Here is a 21416-nt window from a genome sequence, read left to right as displayed (position 1 = left end):
CTGTGCTTGTGTCAGCTGGAGTGTGGGAAAGGCCTGATGCTGGTCAGGCATGTAGTTAATGGCAGCTCCCTGAGAGATCACAGAGCAGCCCAAGCATGCAGTGTAGATCTCAGTGCAGCATAGTCGTTTAGGGTCTGGTCACCACAGAGCTGGTGAAAGTTGCAGGAAAAGTTTGAGAAAGCTAGCTGTACCAGTGGGCCAAGGACTAAGGCAGCTGTTAAATTCTGCTCCACCTAGTTAGGTGTGCGTGTGATCTGGCAACAAAATTTACTGCCAGCAGGAGAATTAATTGACACTGGTCCCCCTTAGAAATGAGATAAAAATTTGGCTCAGTCTAGACAGACCCTTTCAATTCCTTGTGGGCAATACTATACAAATTCTGCTTGATCCATAGCTGTATTTTGCTTTATATCCTGATTTTACAGTCCCCAGGGGATCAAGTTCTGAAACCTCAGCAACAAGGGAGTGGAAGCACAATCTGAAATTTTTGGTTCCTGTTGAAGTACTGCCTTTTTGTGCCACTAATAGATAACATAGAAGGAGTTCCCCAGTCTACTGCTAGCTACAACAGCTCCAAATATTAAATCTGTAAGCCTTGGCTGTTAACTGTGAAGGAGCTGATTCTCATCTTGTTCACGTTGCAGCCACGACACAGAGCTGGCTACCCATACCAACCTTGGTCTTGATCTTGCTTGGCCTGTCCCAGTATGAGTGTCACCATGGTTTAAAAATAGCAACTGTTGGTTACCCAGCACTATAAATGTGCTGGGCATTGAAGGGATGATTGCAAAGAGGGTGAGGTTTTGCTCTAAATTGTTCTTATAGGAAAAGTTACAGGAAGTTTAGTCACTTGCTAGTTTAGCTTATGGCAAACTTGAACCAAAAGGGTTCTAAGTCAGCATCTTAAATGCTGGATACCCCAAACAGGTCAAGCCAGTGGGACTTCTTTATATGCATTTGAAAAGCTCAGCTGTAAGTCTGTATCAGTCAGCCCAGTAAGCTGTTTTGTCTTTAAAAGAGCCTGAGCACTCACAATGTTTTAGTCACACAGTGGGAAGCTCAGTGTGCTCAGCTCCCTGCAGAATCAGACTACTTGTCACTTAACTTCATCTTCTCAAAATTAGACATTTTGGCTGGAGAACCTGAGCCTCCAGCAAACAGTTAAATTAAAATTGACAGGTAAGGTGAGATGGCTGTAGCAGGGAATAAAGTCATGAGAGTAATTGTTTTTGTGAGTATGTCAAGTTGATCCCATTTAATTTTGTATGAAATCTGTGTACCATGTTTCATAACTTTTATGTCATTTATATATTGGTTTTCTTTTACATTTTTTACCTTCTTCCACAAGGCACATGGATCAGAGCTGGGAATTTCTGAAAGGCAATTATTAAGTTTCTTTTATGGGAGAAGAGAAATAAGGCAAGCAGGAACAGAGACCCCACGCAGTATTGTTCAGTTAGAGCCAATTTGCTTTTGTTAACCCTTTTGAGATTTCACAGGTTTTGTGTGAATGCTGCAGTTCTACTGTGATCACTCAGCAATTCACAGCTGCTACTAAGCTGGGTGTTGGCACTTTATACTGACTGTAGGGTGGAATTTGTGCTGCAGAAACAGAATAGCACCAGCAGCTGGCTGCTACTTACTGTCTTTTTCTGTATCCCAAATGACAGCCTGGAAGGCCTGCCCCCAATTCCTGCTATTTCTTAAATGCTCCACTCCTCAGGTTGCCTCATGCCAGGGCAGCCTCACCCCTTTATCCTGACCCACATTTTGCTGGGCTGACAGACCACCATCACGTGTGCTTCACCTTATCCACCCTGCCAGGATTCCCACGCACTGTGCGCATCCCTCCATGGCAGCAGCAGCCTTGAGCTGGCCGGGAGTTACAGGGCACACCACAGATTGAACCCTGTGCAAAAAGTCTGAAGCAAATAGTTCTCCCTTTCTATTCACATTCGGTGGCTAGGGAGAGACTTAGAGTCTCTGCTGAGAGCATCTAAGCACACCTTTCCCAGCTGTTGGGAGTCCCATTTGCTCCATCTTCATCTTTCTTTTCTGAGAAAGGGTTAGTTTTGGGTCGTAACTCTGGGAGAGATGTCAAAGATGCAAATCCCTCAGCAGTTCCTGCTGACTTGCTTATGCAGCTCTCTACCCAGCATGCCAGCTTTTGTCACTCCTCTTGTAATCCATGCATAGCCTGCGTGCAGGCATTCATTGCTGGCAAAACAGTCTCAACTTGGGGACTTTTTACTTAGTTTAATTTATTGCCAACTAACACAAAGTTCTAATCACTGTTGGGTAATTAAACAGACACATAAGTAAACACCTTTCCTGCCCCTTTTCCAGATTCCATTTAAGCCAGACACCTCTCCTCGCCTCGCTATGTCACAGCTCCCCTTACTTTCACCACAGGTCACACTCAGTCTGTCCCAACTCCTTCAGTGGGGAAAGGGGTGGCACAGGACGTTGTGGTGATGGTTTCTGTCTGCCACTTCTCTGTCTTACTGTGCCTGCTCCATTGTGGGTTGTCCACAGACCACAGTCCCTTTGCGTCTGTCCCTGCTTTGGCATGGGTCACCCAAGGACTACAGTCCCTTTGGGAGTGCACACCTTTGGCATGGACTACCTCCTTTTGAGAGTGCATCTCCAGCTGCATGGCTCCTCAGGCATGTCATGGCATCTCCTCACCTCTGCAAGGTGCATATCAAAGAACTCTTTGAATGTTAATCCATTATGAACTCTTTCAACATCATCACAATCTTAATGTACATCAGTTATAAACTCCCCTCTTCCTCCCTTTGGACCAGACAGTAGGGATTAATGCTGTAGCAGTACACTTACTAAAATGTCACTCCTCCATCCTGAGCACTGTGTTAAAGGGGTTAAATCACAGTTGGGTTATATACCCATCACAGACCCCACCCTGGACCAGACTACAGCAGTTAATAGTGCACCAACATGTGCATACGCTGACTAAAATTCCACCCACTCTCCCCTGGGAACCAGATGACAGGACTCATCAGCACGGTCTGGACAACATGTTATCTGTTATAAACTCTACCCCTTTCCCCTGGGGACTGGGGTTAATGTTAACACAGCCTGAATATATACTCATCACAAACTTCACCCCCTCATCCCTGTGGACAAGAATACGGAGGTTAATATTACAACAATCTCAGCACATGCTTATTACAAGCTTCACACTTTGTTTCTGCAAAACACATAACCAAGAAAGCCCCAACAGTTTGAATTACCCATTACAAACTCCACCTCTTGCCTCTATGAACCCCTAGCAGAGTTAACATCATCATAATTTGAATACTTGCTACAAATTTTAGGACTTGTCCCTTCAAAACATACAATGAAGAATGTAACGGCAGTTCAAGTTACTCACTGTGCGTTAGCATGAAAGCGTATGATGAAGATTGTACAAGTGAAAATTAACACCACTGTTGAAGGTACCAGTAGGGTCATGAGTTCAGTAGCTGTAGGGCTTCATTTACATCCAAAAAGAGGGTGTGGGGGGAACAGTGTTCACATGCAGCAGCATGGGCATTTCCCGGTTTGAAGGATGACACACCAAACAGATTCAGTCTCTTGGGGCTTTTTCCACAGCTGTAACAACATTAACTGAGCTCTGACCTTTTTGCTGTGCTTGCGGTTGCTTAACTCACAGCTCTAGATTTCTGTCCCACTTCCATCCTATATTCCTCCTTTTCCTTCTGGAACAGCCATTGTTCCCAGCATGTAGGGATGGGGAGCATGGAGAATTTTCAGCCCTTTTTGACACTTATTTTCAAGGATAAACATAAAACTGGACTTTGGGTATTTTCTGTGGAGCTAGTCTCACACCTCTCTTCCAGCATGCTTCTCCCAGTATGGTATCTGTAGGTTACTCCTTGACATCCCACCAGCTTATCAGCTGATACCAGCGGAGCAGTAGCTACTGTCTAGCTGTCAGAGCTTTGGGGCTGTGACGTTAGGTGTTCACCACTTTTGTAGTTTTTGGCTCTCCAATGCCAAACGTGGCCTCCCACAAGCTCCAGCTTTCTAACTCCACCATAGTCACTGCAGGGGCATCTCCCAGGGGCAGTGGCTGGACGTGTCCCACATTTCTCTAATTTTGCTCCGAAAAAAAAAGGACCACCCAAGTGTTCACACTCGCGGGAGCAGTGTTCCCATCTCTGCAGGTCTGTTGAACCACTGAAAGTGGGGCTGCCTTTGTAATCAGCTCTCTGCTATCAAAACCCTGCAAATCATGCCACACATGATGCTCAGGCATGAATTAACAGGGCACTCAGAACTGATGGGGGATTCATGCATAAAGTAATTGGACGCTCATGCATGAACGGAATGGGCAGTCATGCATGAATGCAGTGAAGCCTGCATTTCTTGTCCAATGCAGCATGCAGCGCTCTTCAGATGGCAGGATCTGGTAGGTAAAATTCACACTGGGTTCCCCAAATCCCAGGCATGCACTGTCTCTCACAGTCTCGCGGGAAGCTCCCTGGAGGCTGAGCTGAACCTCTCAACTTTGACTGGAGGAGGTGGGCATGGCTGAAACCCAAGCTACAAAATGGCAGCATGACTATTTTTGTGTCCTTTTATGGGCCAGGCCTTATCTTCTTGCTGGCATTGGAGCCGAAAATAAAAGCCTGTGAACTCCCAGCAGCGCAGGCCCTACAACACTGCCACTGAGCACCATGCAGTCTGCTAGGTGGCAGTGGCACATACATTTTCCATTGGCCTCTTATCACAGTGTTTGTTTAAGAGTTTCAAGAAAGAGTCAGTTACTCATCAGCTGTAGGGAGATTAATCATGGTTCCTTATTCACACGGCATATTAACACTTCTCCTTTATTGTCTCCCTAGGGCTTCGACCTCACATTTAAACTAACAGAATGAAATATAGCCAGGCTCTCACTGAAGGACTTCCACATAGCTGCTGTTGCTGTTGTTAATGATTTGCAAATGGAGCCTCCAAACAGGCATGCCCTTTCTTTCTTGCACTATCCCCTAGACAACTTGTTTAAGGGAGAAGTAAATAAGGCCACATTTACAACAATGACAGATCCCCACTGGGATTTTTGCCTCCATTTTGTAGGGGAGAAGGAGAGCAATCCTCTCTCCCCTCTGCATTTCTCTTAGCCCCCCCCCCTTCCCAAGGCCTGCCTCTCCAAAGGAGCTAGCATGCTGTGCAGAACGAGCTTGCTCTACAGTCTAGTGAGATCACCTGGTGATCGGGGAACTCTGCTGCAGGAGGAATTGCTAAGCATGAAGCTGGAGAAAGCTGAAGGGGAAGGAATGAAAGATATTTGCCTGGGTTCTTCCACCGTGTAACTGTTCAGATGTGCTTTTGGGAGCAGTGCAGCCTGTGCTGGCACATGCCCGTACTTGACAGTATTCACATCACTGCTGGTTTTTTTCTGGCCTTTTTGCCTGGCTCTGAACTGTGCTAGCTCACCTTTTAGCTTCAGGGGACAGCTCTGTAGTGGATTTCTGTAACAGGTTTCCCATTCCATCTCTGTGGGCTCTGGAGAATCAGGCTGGTAGGAGACAGCCGGAACATTTCCATCTCTATCTGGTCAGTGACATGGGACAGAGCCCCGGGGCTGTGAAGCCTCCGTAGAGCTGTGCTGAGTGGTGCCTGCTGAGAGCCGGCTTCTGTAAGTTGCCTGAGCCTGTCCATTCCTTATACTTTAAAGCTTGCAACTCTCAATGTCAAATGTACCTTTCAATAAAGCTGGAAGCTTCACTTGCATGTAGGCAGATGGTGGAGGGGAGATAGGGGCAGATCGGTAAATACACTCATGGAATATTGGGGCATCTACAAGATTTGTCCGCTTCTGGTTCCCAGTATTGGTGGTGACTGGAGTTGAGGCATTTCAGTGCTTGAGAGCACCAAGCAGCAACAGACAAGCAAGCAATAAAGCTGAGGGAACCTTTGTAAATCAGAGCATGCAGAGTATTAAGCTCCAAGTTGCTCCAGTAAACGCATTACTACATTTTGCATCTAGACATAAATGCGGTAACCGCTCTCTTCTCCAGGGCTTCGGAGGGCAGAACTGTGGAGGTACCATACAGAGGGGACGTGGAACTCACCATCCTGGACATCCTCGGGGGCCTGCGCTCCACCTGCACCTACGTGGGAGCTGCCAAACTCAAGGAACTGAGCAGGAGAACAACATTTATCCGGGTCACCCAGCAGCACAGCCAGGTCTTCTCTTAGCCCAGGACTGGGGGACTGGAGAGAGAGGGGCGGGGGAGGTGAGCAGGAAGGGCTGCTGTTTAGTTTTGCTTTCTCCTCCGTGTTGTGTTAGGGGCAAACTCTCCTCTCTCTCAGAATGGCAGTGTCATAGCCATCGGAGGGACTATGGCTGGGATTTGGAAGGGGAAGGTTGTGCTATTGACACAGTGCCATTGGTTCAAAATGCAATAGCATCATCTTTTATTGTTGTGCCTTTTTTATTTTTTAATCAACATTTCTTCACCTGGTTTTTTCCCCCCTCTGATAAATAGCTGCTGAAACCTCAACTGACAAGGAATTGGCTTGTACAGACATGGCTGTTATGCCTGCACACATACACACATTCCCGTTTTTAAGACTGACCTGTCAGCTGCCACCGCTTCTGGCAGTGCACCTTCCAGAAATTGCAGACTGGGAGAGGAAAAGATGCAAGGAATTGCGTGGAGAAAACAAAAATCAAATTATCTTAATCTTTTGTTCTGGCAAAAGAATGGATGTTTGTGGCATTGCTGCCAGCCTGCAGAATGTCAGAGGTGGATGGCGGATGAGGCCTAGCTACCGGTCATTTCTTACTGTGATGGCAAAAATGGCAGATCTCTCACTCAGTTCACAGGGCTGCTACTGCTGTTCTTACTTAAATCGTCCCTATTCAATGGACTTGCCTCTTCAAGGAAGCTGGCGCTGAAATGTAGCAAATCCATGCTGTCCCCCCTGCCCCCACCTGTGGAGCATTCAGGAGAAAATGTCTCAGAGCTTGCCTGCTTTTTTGTGCATGCAGTTACTGAATTACCTGGGTTCCTGCTTTTACCTGTTCTCTCTGAACAGATTTTTTAAGACATTGAAACTCCGCAACAGTAACCTCACCAAGGGGGGTGTTTCTCTGCAGCCCTTCCTGTTCCCTTGCCTGTTCGTATCCTTTAGCAAAGATACACGAGTGCTGTGCGTTGTCTGTGGCCAGGTAAATGAGGCTGGGGGGATTGAGTTCACTTCTGGTTATTTGGTACCACTCCTTTGCAGTCCTTGACACCATGAAAAGCAAAAGAGAGCTTTCGGCAGAATAGTCTGATGAGAGACACTGGTAGGCTGAGATGGAGTTAAAGCATTTGTTCTAAAGGTAGTAATGAATGTTTAAGACTCTGGGTAACACTTTAATAAAGTGTAATGGCCCGCTAATTAATTGATAAATCACAGTGAAACTTCCTTGGAAATACACATTGCCTCCACATGAATACCACAGTAGCTCATTATGGTAAATGATGTAAAAATGAGCACCAATGAATTAATAATGCTTGGCCACTTACTTTAAAGTGCTGCTGAGATTGTAATACAGCTGGTGTTACTTCAATACTTCAGAGTCTTACTTTCCTCTCCTAGGTATCTGTGGAAAGAGGCAGGCTTCTTTTGAAAAGCCAGAGTGATCTGCAGGAAGAGTGAAAACTCTAGAATTCAACTCATATGCTGTACTGCTCAAAAAGCCATGCACAAGGATTGGTACAATTGACCATGCTGAGGAGCAAATCTAAGCCGTGAGCTGATCCCTGTGGTGATTTTGAAGTGTGTTGTGCACATTAGAAAAAGTACAGAATGTCATTTAAATAGTATGTATTTTAAATGTCTTCCATTTCACATGTAGGACATAATTGTGGTATGACCCCTGCTTTGGAGGTGAATAAGGGCCTTAATGAGAGCACAGGTTATACTTGTGCTGCCTTTAAGGCCCATTTGTCCTGCCCACATGTCATGAAGGAACCTGAATGAGAAGAGAAGCAGGCCCTGTGAACAACAGACCTGATCTCTGTTCCCTCCAGCCTGAGAGTATTGCATTAAGAAGATGCCAGGCTTCTTTACCGCAAACCCTACTGTGAGCCACATCCTGCTCTTGCCTGCACCAAGCCCAGAGTACAGGCAGTATTACTACTCTGCATCGGTACAGCTGTAGGAGGTCACCACTCCTTTATTTAGGTGATGTGAAGGATAGAGGTACAAAGGCAGATAAACCCCTCCGTCAGGAGTGGGGTGAGACCGTCATGGCAGGCCTGACCACAGGTGTGTCTCCACACTCGTGCCTTCATACATGGGAAGTGCAGCAGTCTGCTGGTCTCGCGCCTTCTCTCGCTAGCGCTTTTCTACTTTTTTTTAGCTACATTTCTAAATGGAATTTGAGAAATACATATTAAAAATATATATATTTGTAAACATTTTTTAAAAAGATCGTACGCACACTGAACAGAGCAGCTTGGTGACGTATCTTTGGAACAGTTTCTTTTTCCAAAGGGCAGACGCTGGGTGCAAGGCAGGGGCTGCCCCTCCGCAGGTGTGGCGAGCATGGAGCCTCCTCCCAGGCAGGCTGCTCACTTACACAGCCAGCCTGGCCTCGGGCCACTCTTACCCCCGCTTTCCTCCCCCTCTTGCACATGCCTCTCACTGACCTGTGACTAATAGGCAAGGATGGGGATAGGCTAATCTTTAGTTGTCCCCCAAATTCTCCAGGCTATGAATGACATTGACGCTGAGAATAGTTATCGATAAAGCTTTGGTTTAGGGTGTTTGGTTTTCTAAATAGCTCTTACCATCATTTTGATAAGCAGCATGTTTTCTTTCTACTGCATTTTCTCCTTCTCTCTCTGAAGTGAGCAGGAGAGAGAAATGGGCTGCAGCAAAGCTGAAGTGGTGGCATGTCTGCGTCTCACCCAAAGTTATGTATGAGTTGTGTTCAGGGACAACCCTCAACTGCATCAGCATTCACCATTGACAGTGCACATGCCCAGCTCTCATTACAGGCTACCCAATCGAAAAAAGATGATCTGGAGCACTCCTTTAATACCCAGTCTTGTGCTGTTGTGGTTGTCCTCATCTTCACTTAGCCTCAGGTCCTGTGCCCTGCTCAAGCCCGCTGCCACTGTCACAAGGAACTGGGGTGCAGAGGGAGCCAACGGCGCATTACACCCAGCAGGATGAGCCGAGCAGTGACTGCAACCACTGACAAATGCCATGTGCCATTTGTGGATCTACCTCACCTGCACATTTAACTGGGTTCGCTGTTACTTGGTCTCCTTCTGTGGGAAATGACATTTGTGAGCACTTAGTGTTAAGTGATTCTGCATAACCGGGTCCTCTTTAACCTTTCCACCCCAGTCCCGTCCTGTCTGGAGGAGCACTGTGAGTGTGATAACCTGTGCTGTAGGCCGAGTTCGTGCTGACTTCCCCCCAGCCAGGCTACTGTTGAGCACCCAAGCGCAATGCTGAGGTTCAGCCCACTGGCTCCGCAGTGATTTAGTTTAACATACCAAAGACAGGGATGCCGAAAAGGGTGGTGTGACATCATTAAAGCAATCCCTGCTGAGCGTGTCCACCTCTGGCGTCTTGAAACATAAGGACACCTAAACCAGCGCTGCTGCTCCAAATCATATTCTGGAGTCGCCTTGCTGCAGCACATGTCGTGGGGTGGGCTGGCCGGCCTGCTTACACACCCAGCCTGGCTTACCTGAGCTCTCCTTGGGGAGGCAGGTCTTGGCACAGCAACAACCTCGCTCATGCCTGAATGACCGTGTGGTGCTGCGAGGAGTGCAGACCTCCTCGTAGGCGTGAGGCCAGCCTGATGGGGTGGGCCTTGAGCCGGCGCCCTGCCAGATGCAAAACAAGCCCCGCAGGTCTTCTTTCTCTGAAAGAAACGAGGGGGTGCGCGCCTCCTCCCCTCTGCTTATTGGCACCGCCAGCTGGCCTTTTCGCCCATGGAGCAGGGGCTTGGGCTGTGCCCTTCTGGGCAGCTTACCTGAGGGCATGGGGACGGGGCGGGGGGGGGATGGGGGTTTGAATGTAGGATGGGACCACTCTGTAAATATGAAGAGTTGTCAGTAGGGTAGGAGGAGCCTCTGCTTACATTTGGAGAATCTTTTCCCATACAAAATGTGCCTGCATCTTCCTTTCAGCTGGGCAATAGCGGGAGGAGAAAGGATTGGGGTGAGCAAGAAACACAGCAGCAATTAGCCAAGCGCCACCATGCTGGGACAGGGGCTGGTGTTTTCCAGTCACAGACATGCTGAGAGTTTGAAGCCTTTTCTGAACCACGCACTCCCTAGTTTATACCCATCCAGCTCTGCTGCCTTGAACACACTTGCTGCTACAACTTTCTGGCAGTGTACGTACAGTGTCTGTCCATCACCTCCTCCCACCCCTCCACCCCAGCGGATGTTGCTTTTCAGTTGCTAATACCAGTTTTATACCAAAAGTTCTTTGTTGGAGCCAGGAGGGCTTTTGCAACGGGTGCCAGCTTTGGCCTTGGTTGTGTAGGAGAGAGAAAAAAAAAATTAGAAAAAGCCAAGGCCCAAGAAGAGCAGTTTGCCTTCTGCAGCAGCCCAGCCAGCGGGCAGGAGTGGGCAGGGCCCCTCCCTGAGGGCTGGGAGCTGCCAAAGCATGTTTGGGTTAGCTGCTGGCACAGCTCTGCGCCCCTAACCACAGCATGGACCACCCCCCTGCAGCCTTCGCTTGGCTTGCGGTCATTCAGGTGTTTCAGTGAGCCCTCCCCAGCATTTACTTGTCACAATGTTTACTGATTGAAGTTTTCATGCATAAATAAATAATTGAGAGTCCAAAACTCAGCGTTGCCTGCGATAACCGTGAAACGCTTCTGCGTAATCAGCCAAAAAGAGCCAATGAGCGTTCGCCATTTCCCTGCCCCGCTCGGCCCTGCTGCGATGGTGATGCCGGGCGCTGCCTCCCCGCACCTGCAGCAACCGCATGTGCACCGCAGCACGGTGTTCAAAAGTTGTAAAGGGAAAGGTTTGGTTATGCAATAAAGAGCTTCACTCTGATGGCCTGGAGAAGGGTTTTATGGCCACGGATGGGCACATGCGTGTTTCTGCGTTGTCACGAATAAAAGCAAACGCTCCCAAATGCGTTGCCAGGGTGAGGTGGGGGTTAAATTGGGCAAACGACTTCCCTAGGAAAGCTCCCTCCCATTCAGTTGTACCTCATAAAGACAAAACATGCGTTTGCAATTGGCACTGTTATTTTATTAGTACGAGTATACTGAAACAATAAACTTGTACTGGTATACAGACAATTTCTTTAAAACAATTTTGTTCAAATTTTGAATCAAACATTGTTTTATTATAATAATGAAATAATTTCTACCTAGAAAACCTGCAAGCACCATCAAAGAAAGGGACCATAAAATTCAATAAACAGACGCGAGTGTATCCTACAAATAGACACACCACCATTAGAAAATAGAATATGAATTCTTCCATTTTTTTTAATATTTGTTTTAAAAAAGCTAGTGCAAGTACAATATTTTACACTGGAATTACAGAGAGTATGCACGCATATGGAAAAAAGTTCTCCTGTCACAATAAAAGCTCTTAACTATGTCTGTATGCACTTAAAATCTCCTCTTTTCAATAAGGTGCAAAACGTTATTCCCTCCCTATTTCTCCTTTGTACTGGCCATGTCAGCTTGATTTCTCCCCAACACAAAGCTGCGATATCCCTTTTACTGGGCCTACGCTAGGAACTACACTGGAAGTGTGATTTGCAACAACCCTCATTAGTAATACCAGACGATTTAAACAAAACAAAACAAACCCCAAAAAAACCAAAACCAAAAAAAAGAAAGACCTTAAAAATTACCGCTGTAGAATGGCTAAACCTTACCCGGGCACGGCCCCGCGCCAAGCGCCGCAGCCGGCTGCCGGGAGCGGTGACATAGCTAGTACAAAATGATTTTCAGTAGCTCACCCAAACTGAAAAAGGTTGGGAAATCCCTCCCCCCCCCGCCCCCTCCCCTTTGTAACACTGCAAAAGAGCAGTGTTCAACAAGTTAATATATTATTCCAACAACAACAACAACAAAAAAAAAGAGCAAATACATACATTAGTGAGTTTCAACATTAGCTGACTGTCGTGAAGAGTCGTATCTACTATGCCTTAAGAGATTAGTAACTTCGCTAAGAGGCCGCTCAGTGGCCAGGCAGAAGACACCGACCGAGCCACCCGCAGCTGCCCCCGGCCCGTTTTTGCCCTCGGCTACGCGGATCCAAACCCGACTGACTTGGACAGGAGTTCTGCAGAGCATCTTCAAAAGGAGGGTACGTGGGTCCTGGATTTTTTTTTAAAGCAAACACCAGGGCAGGATCCCCTCGCTGGCTGGTGTGAAGGGGCAGAGCAGCGCTGCCCGGGGAGCCGGCGGTCCCACACCAGCACCGCACCGGCCGAGGATCTGGGCCCTGAAGTTTCTGCTCGTCAGCAATCCCGTAGTACAGCCACGACAGCTTCAACGAGTGACTAACGCTCGCTGCAAACACTTCCAATGCATACCTACTGCGCGGTCGAGGGAAAGGGCGCAGGAGCTTTGACCGCTCAAAATAGAAACTAACAAAAAAAAAACCAAACCCAAAAACCAACCTTGGATGAAGCCTCCGTAAAATCCTCAGTGGAAGACTTGAGTCCTTTCAGCTAACGACAAGAAAAAAACTACAGAAACCTTAGAGACTGTTATTGTATAAATACTACCAGTTGGCTGAATGCACTTCGTCGTAACACAACTGGGGCCGGTTTTCCGAGTGGCTGGGAGTCACTTGGACAGGGCGAGTGTTTCTGCCCCACGTGCCTGCGGGAGCCAAAGCCTGGGTTACCCCGGGGCAGGGGGACAGGAGCAGCCTGACACTTCCCCCGCTCCTCCTTGCCACCGGCTCCCAGCTGCCCAGCTCAATCTTTGGACAGGAAAAGAACCCTCTCCTCAGAAACTGCTTCAGGATCCTCTCCTTTTTGGCTTCTGAAAAACACTGGTCTCGCCATCAGTCAAGACCATCACTGGGAACGTGCTCCGTGTGACCAACTGCTCCCGACGGCTCTGAAAGCAGAGGTGGGGGAGAGGGGGCAGTGGCAGGGGCTGGAAGGCCGGGTCGCCTTGGGTATCACTCTGCTGCGAGCGCTGGGTAGGATCCCTTGTCATAAGCACTTCTTGCTCAGGGTTATACTCTTTGGGTTTTGTCTGGAACAGGAAGTGCTGAAAAAATGTGGAACAGCATCCCAGAGAGAGGGGAAAAAAAAAAAAAACCAACCAAAAACGGGACCGAAAGGCTTCAGGCGGGAACTAAGGTCGCGCTCAGCTGGCAGCGGCTCGGTCACCCGAGGGCTGCTGCAGCGCTGCCGGCCCTGGCCCCCACAGGGCCCCGACACCGCGGCCAGCACAGCCCAGCACAACCTGGGATGGGCACGGCGGAGGTCCCCTCAAATCTGGCCTTGCCCTGTGGGCTGCCAGGGGGTCCCTCGGCGCAGGCAGGAGAGACTTAAAGCCAAAATAGAGCTGGAGGTGAGACTCTAGGTTTGCACAGTAGCCACCCTTTGAAGTGCCCAGTAGCTGCACTCGAGATTTGCTGCTCCAAGGTATATTTTCAGCACAGGAATAAACAGTGTGAAGCATGACTCCATTCCCCAAAAATGGGACCCATGTAATACGAACAGAAAATTAAGCACAGTTGTTCTTTAAGAGCCTTTTAAGTAATAATTCTTCCTGGCCAAAGCCAATACAAATCAGATCATCTAGACATGACATTTTCTATATACAAAAAACATGTAACTTTCAACCTTTCTCTGCTTTTGTATTTAAAAACTTTTTTTTTTTTTACAAACAAGGTATGAAACTCACTGTTCAAACAGAGCCATCTCTTTTTCAAACACTGAATGAATCATTCCAACATTCATTTTTCTTTTGTGCAATTTTTTTAAAACATTACCTGTACTCCTCAATGTGAGTGCTTCAAAAAAAGTTTCTATTTTTAATAAGCTTCTCAAATTAGGTTTACATCAAAAAATATTCCCACAAGGTATAGTGCTACAAGAAAAGATCCTATCAGTAAAGGTAACACATCTGAAGCGAGGTCGTCTATGTAAAAGAAATTGAACTCTGGAGTAGAGGTGTGCAACGCGTTTGGAATTTCCCTATCGAGACAAAGCAAGGCTGTCCCCAGGACAGGGAATCAAGTGGACGTGTAGGCATACGCAGAAAAAAAAATTCACACATATTTATTCGTGTGCAAACAGACACTTCTGTCTGGGGGTGTGTGTGCACGTATGCATATCTGCATCAACAAATTCTCGGTTTGCGATGTATTGCAGGATTTGCGGGGGTGGGAGGGTTGGAGAAACCAGAGGAAAGGAAATTACTGCCAGCACTCTGGTCTTCGTTCTTTCCCCTTGCTTTTCACATCAGCACTGGCCAGAGCCCAGAGCAGACTCTGCTGTTACCTGTGATGATGGGGAGGGAAGAAATGGAAATTGTTTGTACAAGCGCGTGTCCCGTTTTGCCATTTGTGGAGTTCCTGGGACAGCAGAAGTGTTTCAACGGGCCAAATTCCCCCCCCCACTCGCCTGGGGCTTCCGCCCTGGCGAATCTGGACAAACCCCAAGATTTTTCCAGCTGCCTGATCGAGGTCAGGATCTGGCCCTGACTGAACCAAGCTTCAATTTCACAAAGATTTATACGCGTGCTTCACAGCGAGCTCCCAAGCGAGCGGCCTTTGCCGGCCAGCCCGGACCTCCCATAAGCACGGGTATAACTGTTGGCAGAGCTGGGGCCCAGGGCACACAGAGCACTGTGCCGAGAGCCCCCCTCTTTGAAATAACACTATTAGTGTTTAAAAATATTGAGGCTGTGCTCTCATTGATACAGGCTTTTTTTTTTTTTTTTTTTTTAAGCAGTTGCAAGTATTAAAGAATTTCACCGTTTCCTTTTTACTATTGGCAATACACTTTAAAGTAAAATAAATCTCTGCAGAGAGTGAATTTTCATGATACCCAACAGCTACAGTTCGCGCTGAGCCTGCTGCTTTTGTATTGCAATCTAAGTGAGATCTACAAAGTTTTAAACCATGAGATGCAGGAAATCCAAACTCGTCTGTAACATTGTACATCCCTACTCCGGAGCAGTAAAAGTGCTGCTTCTGGTCACATCAGTGTACCACACATATGCCAGCCCCATCCCTGAGTAAAAGGTGTGAAAGGTTTCTAAATGTTCCTTGATTTAAGGGAAACAAGAGTAGTGATGTCACTTCCCCACGCCGAGAAAATGACGGGAACGACAGGTCGAACGAAGCGACAGCGGAACAAAGGAATTAAAAGGAATTAAAAAAAGGAACAAGTGTGTCCCCCCCCACCCCCGAGGTCCACATCTTCCAGGGAAAGCGAGCCCAAGGGCAACGTACGAAATGATAAAATAGGTCAAGAGCGACTCCAATTTGGTTCTTGACCAGAGGACTCGAGGTAAGTGACATCAAACTCAAATTCCCCATGATGTGGCCCAGACAAACTGAAACAATGCCTAAGTTAAACACTATAAGGAACAGTCATTTTATATATATATAGATATATAGACAGATTAGATAGATAGACAGATAGATAGATAGATAATTTTTTTTTTTTTTAGAAATCCCTATAAAGAGGTTCTTGTTTTATTTTTCTTTGCCCTGACTAATTTCTTGGTGATTGTATGCGTTTCGTTGTAAACTAAACAGGCCTGTTACAAAAAAGAAAGAAAAAAAAAAAAAAAGAAAGAAAACTACTGTCAGTTACTATTGCAAGGCGGATGCCGTGCAGAAGCAGCGGCTAAACCTCCTCCTTTGGCTTCGCCTCAGCATCTCTTATGCCCGCGAGTGGTATTTTTGCATGCGCCCGGGGACGGATGGCACTTCCCCAGGTGCGGGGGCTCGCTGCAAGGGATGCTTGGCGCCGGGAGGAGAGGCAAAGCTCCCCCCTCTTCTGCAAAGGATTTGGTCCCCAGGGGGATTTTTCTCTCCGCAGTGGGAGCCAGGTCTCGTCTGTGTGTCGTCCAGGCGGACGACATGCAGATATTAATACATTTTTTTTTTCTTCCTTCCTGGATCTTTTTTTAACATCAAATACAAAAAGGGTTGGTGTTTCCCGGGGCAAGGGATGCTTGACCCTTTTTTTTTTGGGCGGGGGGGAGGGGATAGGGAGTTATTAATAGGTAAAAAAAAAAGGGGAGAAAGAAACTATTCAAAAAAGAACAAAACCAGGGGAAATCAGAAGTGGGTATGAGATCTAGCTAACACCGCACGGGTGAGTCTAAGTTGGCACGTAAAGTATTGCACGTCCTACAAAAGCCAAAGCATGGAAAGGGACAATTGTTTGGAAAGAACCAGTTATTTCAGAATTCCTCAGTCTGAAATACAAGCACAGAACTAATACATTCCTATTGCTCCAAATGTATTTTTTTATTATTATTATTTTTTTTTTTTTTTTAGTGTTAGTTGAATAGATCCAGTCAGTTTAATAGCCCCTGCTTCCTTATTAACCACAAATGTATATGCATATGGTTTTACTTGAGATTTTCTTTTTTTTTCCCGAGTATGCGTGAAGTACGGAAATAGTGGTACGACTGTGAACTAAAATCTGTAATTCTTTCTATTCCTTTACCATCAAAGCTTAAAAACAAAACAGGAAACAAAACGAAACAATAAATTGCAAGTGCCCTGAGCAGAGTATATGGAAGATTAAGCAACTTCTCTGAGCAGAAATATTAACAAATAAGCACTAACTAAGCAGTGTGACTGTGAGAAGAAACCCACTCAGCTATTTGGTAGCCTGCCGAGAGGTTAATAAAATTCAAGGAAATTGAAGAAAAGTTTCAAGCTATTTTAAACTTATTTCAACTTTTTGGTGCACCCCAGAATATGGTATAAAAACAATTAGTTCTGGTGTGAGCTAAATTTCAAGTAACAAATAACAGAGTCAAAGCTGGGGTTTGGGGTTAACATTTCTTCTCTTAAATAAAAGCACTGTATTTTAGGGGAGAGGGAAAACAAGATTTTTAAATAAATTTGTTCACTTTAGGTTACTGCGTTTCTAATGACGGACTTTTATCTCCTTTTCTCCCTATCAGTACAGCTTCTTCAAAACTACCTGAAGGATGCGAACTCGCCAACCAAAAACAACGACACGAACGCTTGATCACGTAAAGGCCCAAGCGCAATCCCACTGAAATCAACGGGATCTTTCTAGTGGCAGCAACAGGCTTTAGCGCTCAGCCCCGAAGTACTTCATACTTGCACCTCCCCGAGGTTTGTGCAGGAGGCTGGGGTGCACAGCACCTCAAAGGATCCGGCCCTACCTGGGGAAAGAAAAGACTGAACAGCATGAGTCCCCCCTCCCCCCCCCAATCCTACTTGGTTTGTACCAAACTCTTGAAATCTCGCCTTTCCAATGGAAAACGATGCAATTAAAATAACAAATAATAATAATAAAATAACAATAGGTTTGTTTTCAAAACAAACAAACACCTTGCTCACGTATAGAAACATTTCTTGTGGAAAACTCTCAGCAAGTCTGAAGAAAAATTCTCAGAGCTGTCCCGGTAGGACCTGGTTCTGTGTGGCAGATATGGTAGAAAGACCAAAAATGAACTTTGAAAGGAACTCAACCCTATGAAATGGCCTAGAGCGTAGGCAGGTTAGTGAGTAATTGCTACATTTGTTTATGCTCTTTCAGACCCCCCCCCCAACCCACAACATTATTAGGTAAAAACTGCAGGAATACCACACAAATGATAAACTCAAGATGTGCAAATTGCAAGATTCTTTAAAGTCCATCTTTTTCAGAAACACTGGACAATGATTTTTTTTCCTCTTTCCTTTTTCCTTTCTCTTTTTTTTTTTAATTATCTGTCAGCTCGCATATGCCTTTAACTCTTTCTCAAGCATTAAAGTTTAAAAAGTGCCTCCTATTAAGTAGTCCTTTGTGGACAATGACTGTCACATACTAGTTCAATAATTCACATTCATCCCTTTGAAACCACATTAAAACTTTCAGCATCTTGCCTGTGAGAAAACTTTACATAGTTGCATGTAGTTACAGTGTTGAAGAGATTTGTTTGTTTGTTTGTTGTTGTTGCTTTCCAAGCAGATTTAAGTGAGATACAGTACGTACTGAGTGTTAGACCAGGATGCTCAGCAATAAAGTGTGAACAGCATTTTAAGTGCTTAAAGACATTCTAGGTTCATCTTCAACAGCGGATTCCTGTGTCACACCGAAATTTGAAAAAAGTGGCACCAGTTGTCCATAATCATGAACTAAAAACAGTACTAGAGTTAAAGACAGAGATTTGCAACCTAACTGCAAACAATGGATGCCTGTGATCTCAAAGGGGCAGTATGCGTCTACCTTGTGGAAGCAAATGTCAATGGCGTAACCCGGTCGATTTGTCTAACACTGCACAGAAACAGGAGTGAGCCTGAGCCAGGCGCATCCACGGAGCCGGAGGCCTCCTCTCGCGCACACCCACGCACACCCACGCCACACGCACGCGCCCACTCGCCCACCCCACTGCCGTGAAGGAAAACCTTGCAGGGCAACCGGTGCAAGAGTCCATTCAGCCTCCCCGACTGCTGACTCCGGGCAATGGAACTGCACTAGCAAGCAGAAAGGAAATGTTGGTGTGGCAGTTGCTTTAGGAATAAAAATCAGTGCAGTCAGACCCCATGGGGGGAAAAAATATATATATACATATACACACACAAAAATATATATATATATATATACGCACACACACATATATATATATATATATACTGTAGAGCCTTGAGTAAGAGTTGGCTTGTTGTTGAAAACGTCAGAGACTGTCCGATCCTTTTCAGTAACACCCATGGGTTGTGTCCTCAGCATCCACCCGGGGTGAGGAAACCTCTCCACCAACCCGCCACAGAGCCGCAGTCCCTCCTCGGGACGGGCGTGCACACACACGCACGCACGCACACGCACGCACACACACATGCACCCCACGCGTGACATACACCTCTGCTACAGTTCCCCTCTCCTCACCTCTCCCCGAAAAACTAGAACAGGAACCAAAACAACAAAACAAAAACAAAACAGAAAAAAAACTGACGAAAAGAAAACAAAATCACAGCTGGACCCTGTCCTACACGAGGTGTTAGAAAACAGGAGCCATGACACCACATTCATTTCCACTAAGGGTGTGTGAAGCAGATACTGCCCCTTCCATAGCTCTCGATAAACCTAGTCACTGACAAACACTTGTGGAAAAACATATGCACCAGTCTCCTGCATAATACCAGCTGCAACTATAACAACAAGGTTATAACATAAACCTAAAATAAGATGATAACATGTAAATACTGGGTTATTTAGTCTACAGTACAGTAATCTGGATAAAAATGACGAGGGATAGCCTAATTTCCTTTCCCCAAACAACTTTTACTTTCCTACGTTGGATCGACCTTCAATGCAAATCTTAACCTCCTGAGGAATAAAAGAAGGCTTGGGAAGAGTCAAAGGTGGCTCCTCTTCTGATTTCTCTAGTTTTCGTGTTTCAGGTGCTGACCACCTCCTCTTCCTCGTTGCCGGGGGCTTGCTGGGTTCTGTTTTGGTGAGCAAAGGTGCTGCAGGCAATCCTATTTTGTCCGGAAACTTCAGTTCACCGTTCTCAGCTAACATCTGTGCGCTTCCCTGATTAATCCCGTTTTCCTGCTCCGCATACCTGTGTCTACTTCCAGCTAGACTGTCATTCTTTGAATGCTTCAGCAAGATACTAGCTGAGTCCATGGGCTGGCCCTTTTTAATAGAGCCGTTCTTCAGGTTCTTGAGCGTGAGCGATATGCAGACGTCCCCCACTGAGAGTTTGGAGCATGGCAAATCAAAGAGCTGACTGGTTCTCTCGGGGCAGCAGGATGACCAGCCTTGTCCAAATACAAAAAAAGGGTATTCTACCAAGACTTCCACGCTGACCTGCAGAAAGAGAGGGGACAACAGAGACAGAGACAGAGGGAGAGAGAGGGGAGAGCGTGAGATCACCCGTGCGCCCTCACACACGTGCACAGCAGGCGGCGCGTGCCGCGGGGGAGAGCGATAAGGCTGAAATTGCAAAAGCGCTGTTCTGTTTCCGTAAAATCAGTACATCGACCACCAGACTTCACGCCTGTCCTTGTCACACGAGTGTTAATGGTTTCTCTGAGCTCTGTATTTCTCAGCACAAGACCTCAGCAGGAATCAAGCTTTACCTCTATCCAGCTGCTCAGAGAGGTGTAAAAGGCAAAACAGTTTCCCCATCATCCCCTTGAGCCTGTCATCCACATCTAAAGACACTTTCCAACCAGAGGACGGCTCAAGGGAAGATCTCAGTTCTGACACACGATTTCCTAAATGACCATGGGAATGTCATCCTCACCTCTGCCCAAACAAGTGTATACTTACCAGCATGAAATGGTTGAAGGCATGCTGATTTCCAGGGGAAGACCATGAGTACATACAGAGTTGTAGGCATAAGAGCAGCGAGCGTGAACCTGCCTTCCCCCAGCAGTCGGGTTACCTGTCCGGTTTCTTCCCTTCTCACACCTGATCCCCCAAGCTGCGGCCGAGTTCACCTCCTGCACTCCCTAAGGGAGAGGATCATCTCTCCTCTTTCTCCTCCTTCTCCCCCTGCAGTTCCTGCACTGGGTCTCCTTTTCCACACTGTGTCTGCTTTGCCCCCCACTTCACCCCGCTTTAAAAACATCTAATCCTATCTAACCATCTTACTGGGAGCTCCTATAGCCAGGAGAACAGACCAGCAACAGGTGCCAACTGCTCCTTGACCTTGCAAACACTGGGCCTTGAAGTCCCAACGTGACAAAGCACCTAAATACTCACTTATCTTTGCACGTGTCAGCAGTCCAGCACTCACTGCACAGTGCTGCGTCTGCAGGCTCAAACACTTGATGTGGCCTCATGCCATTCACAGCCCACGGGGCCGAGCCCCCGCCCCCCCAGCACACCACAACGAGGGCAGGAAATTCTGACTAATATTTCTTAAAAATTTGGCACGTGTTTTTAACTTGCTGTGTGTAACACCAATGAGGTCTGCAACTCTAAAAGGGTGGCTTATGCTGAAGTCAGATAGCCATTAATCTGCTCCCAAGAGGTCCCCGTGTCCTCTGGTGCTCTCCTCAGGCATGGGAGGGGCGGGTAGAACCCCTCTGAAGGTGTAACCCCTATTTGGTAGGGGCTAAAGGGCAGGAGAACACCTGAATACACTTGCTCATCTCATTTCTGAGCCATTCAGCAGGCACGGAGCATACCAGCTGCCTTGAGAGCCATCCCTCTCCAGGAACATGGACTCACTTGAAAGGAACATCACAGCATGCTTGCGAAACCACCTC

The 21416-nt window shown here is 46.8% G+C and overlaps 2 protein-coding genes across 22 annotated transcripts in view; one reads left to right on the top strand and one right to left on the bottom strand.

The window, feature by feature from the left end:
• Nucleotides 1–11615, top strand: part of GMPR (guanosine monophosphate reductase) — a 53555-nt gene extending 41940 nt beyond the window's left edge. For 2 of the 3 annotated variants that reach the window (XM_054817229.1, XM_054817227.1), the window contains exons 9-10: nt 6048–6216; nt 7621–11615. In XM_054817229.1, coding sequence (XP_054673204.1) covers nt 6048–6216; nt 7621–7680 — 229 coding nt within the window. In that variant the 3' untranslated portion in view covers nt 7681–11615. Of the gene's footprint in view, nt 1–6047; nt 6532–7620 lie in introns of those variants that run through there. The other variant, XM_054817228.1, reaches the window with a different exon arrangement.
• The window catches only part of ATXN1 (ataxin 1), a 229714-nt gene continuing 219534 nt past the window's right edge, over nt 11237–21416 (bottom strand). For all 19 annotated transcript variants that reach the window (XM_054817216.1, XM_054817210.1, XM_054817209.1 and 16 more), the window contains one exon: nt 11237–20007. In XM_054817216.1, coding sequence (XP_054673191.1) covers nt 19477–20007 — 531 coding nt within the window. In that variant the 3' untranslated portion in view covers nt 11237–19476. The remainder of the gene's footprint in view (nt 20008–21416) is intronic.

Source organism: Grus americana, chromosome 2, assembly GCF_028858705.1.
Source record: "Grus americana isolate bGruAme1 chromosome 2, bGruAme1.mat, whole genome shotgun sequence".
NCBI lineage: Eukaryota > Metazoa > Chordata > Aves > Gruiformes > Gruidae > Grus > Grus americana.
This window is presented reverse-complemented; position numbering and strand designations above follow the sequence as displayed.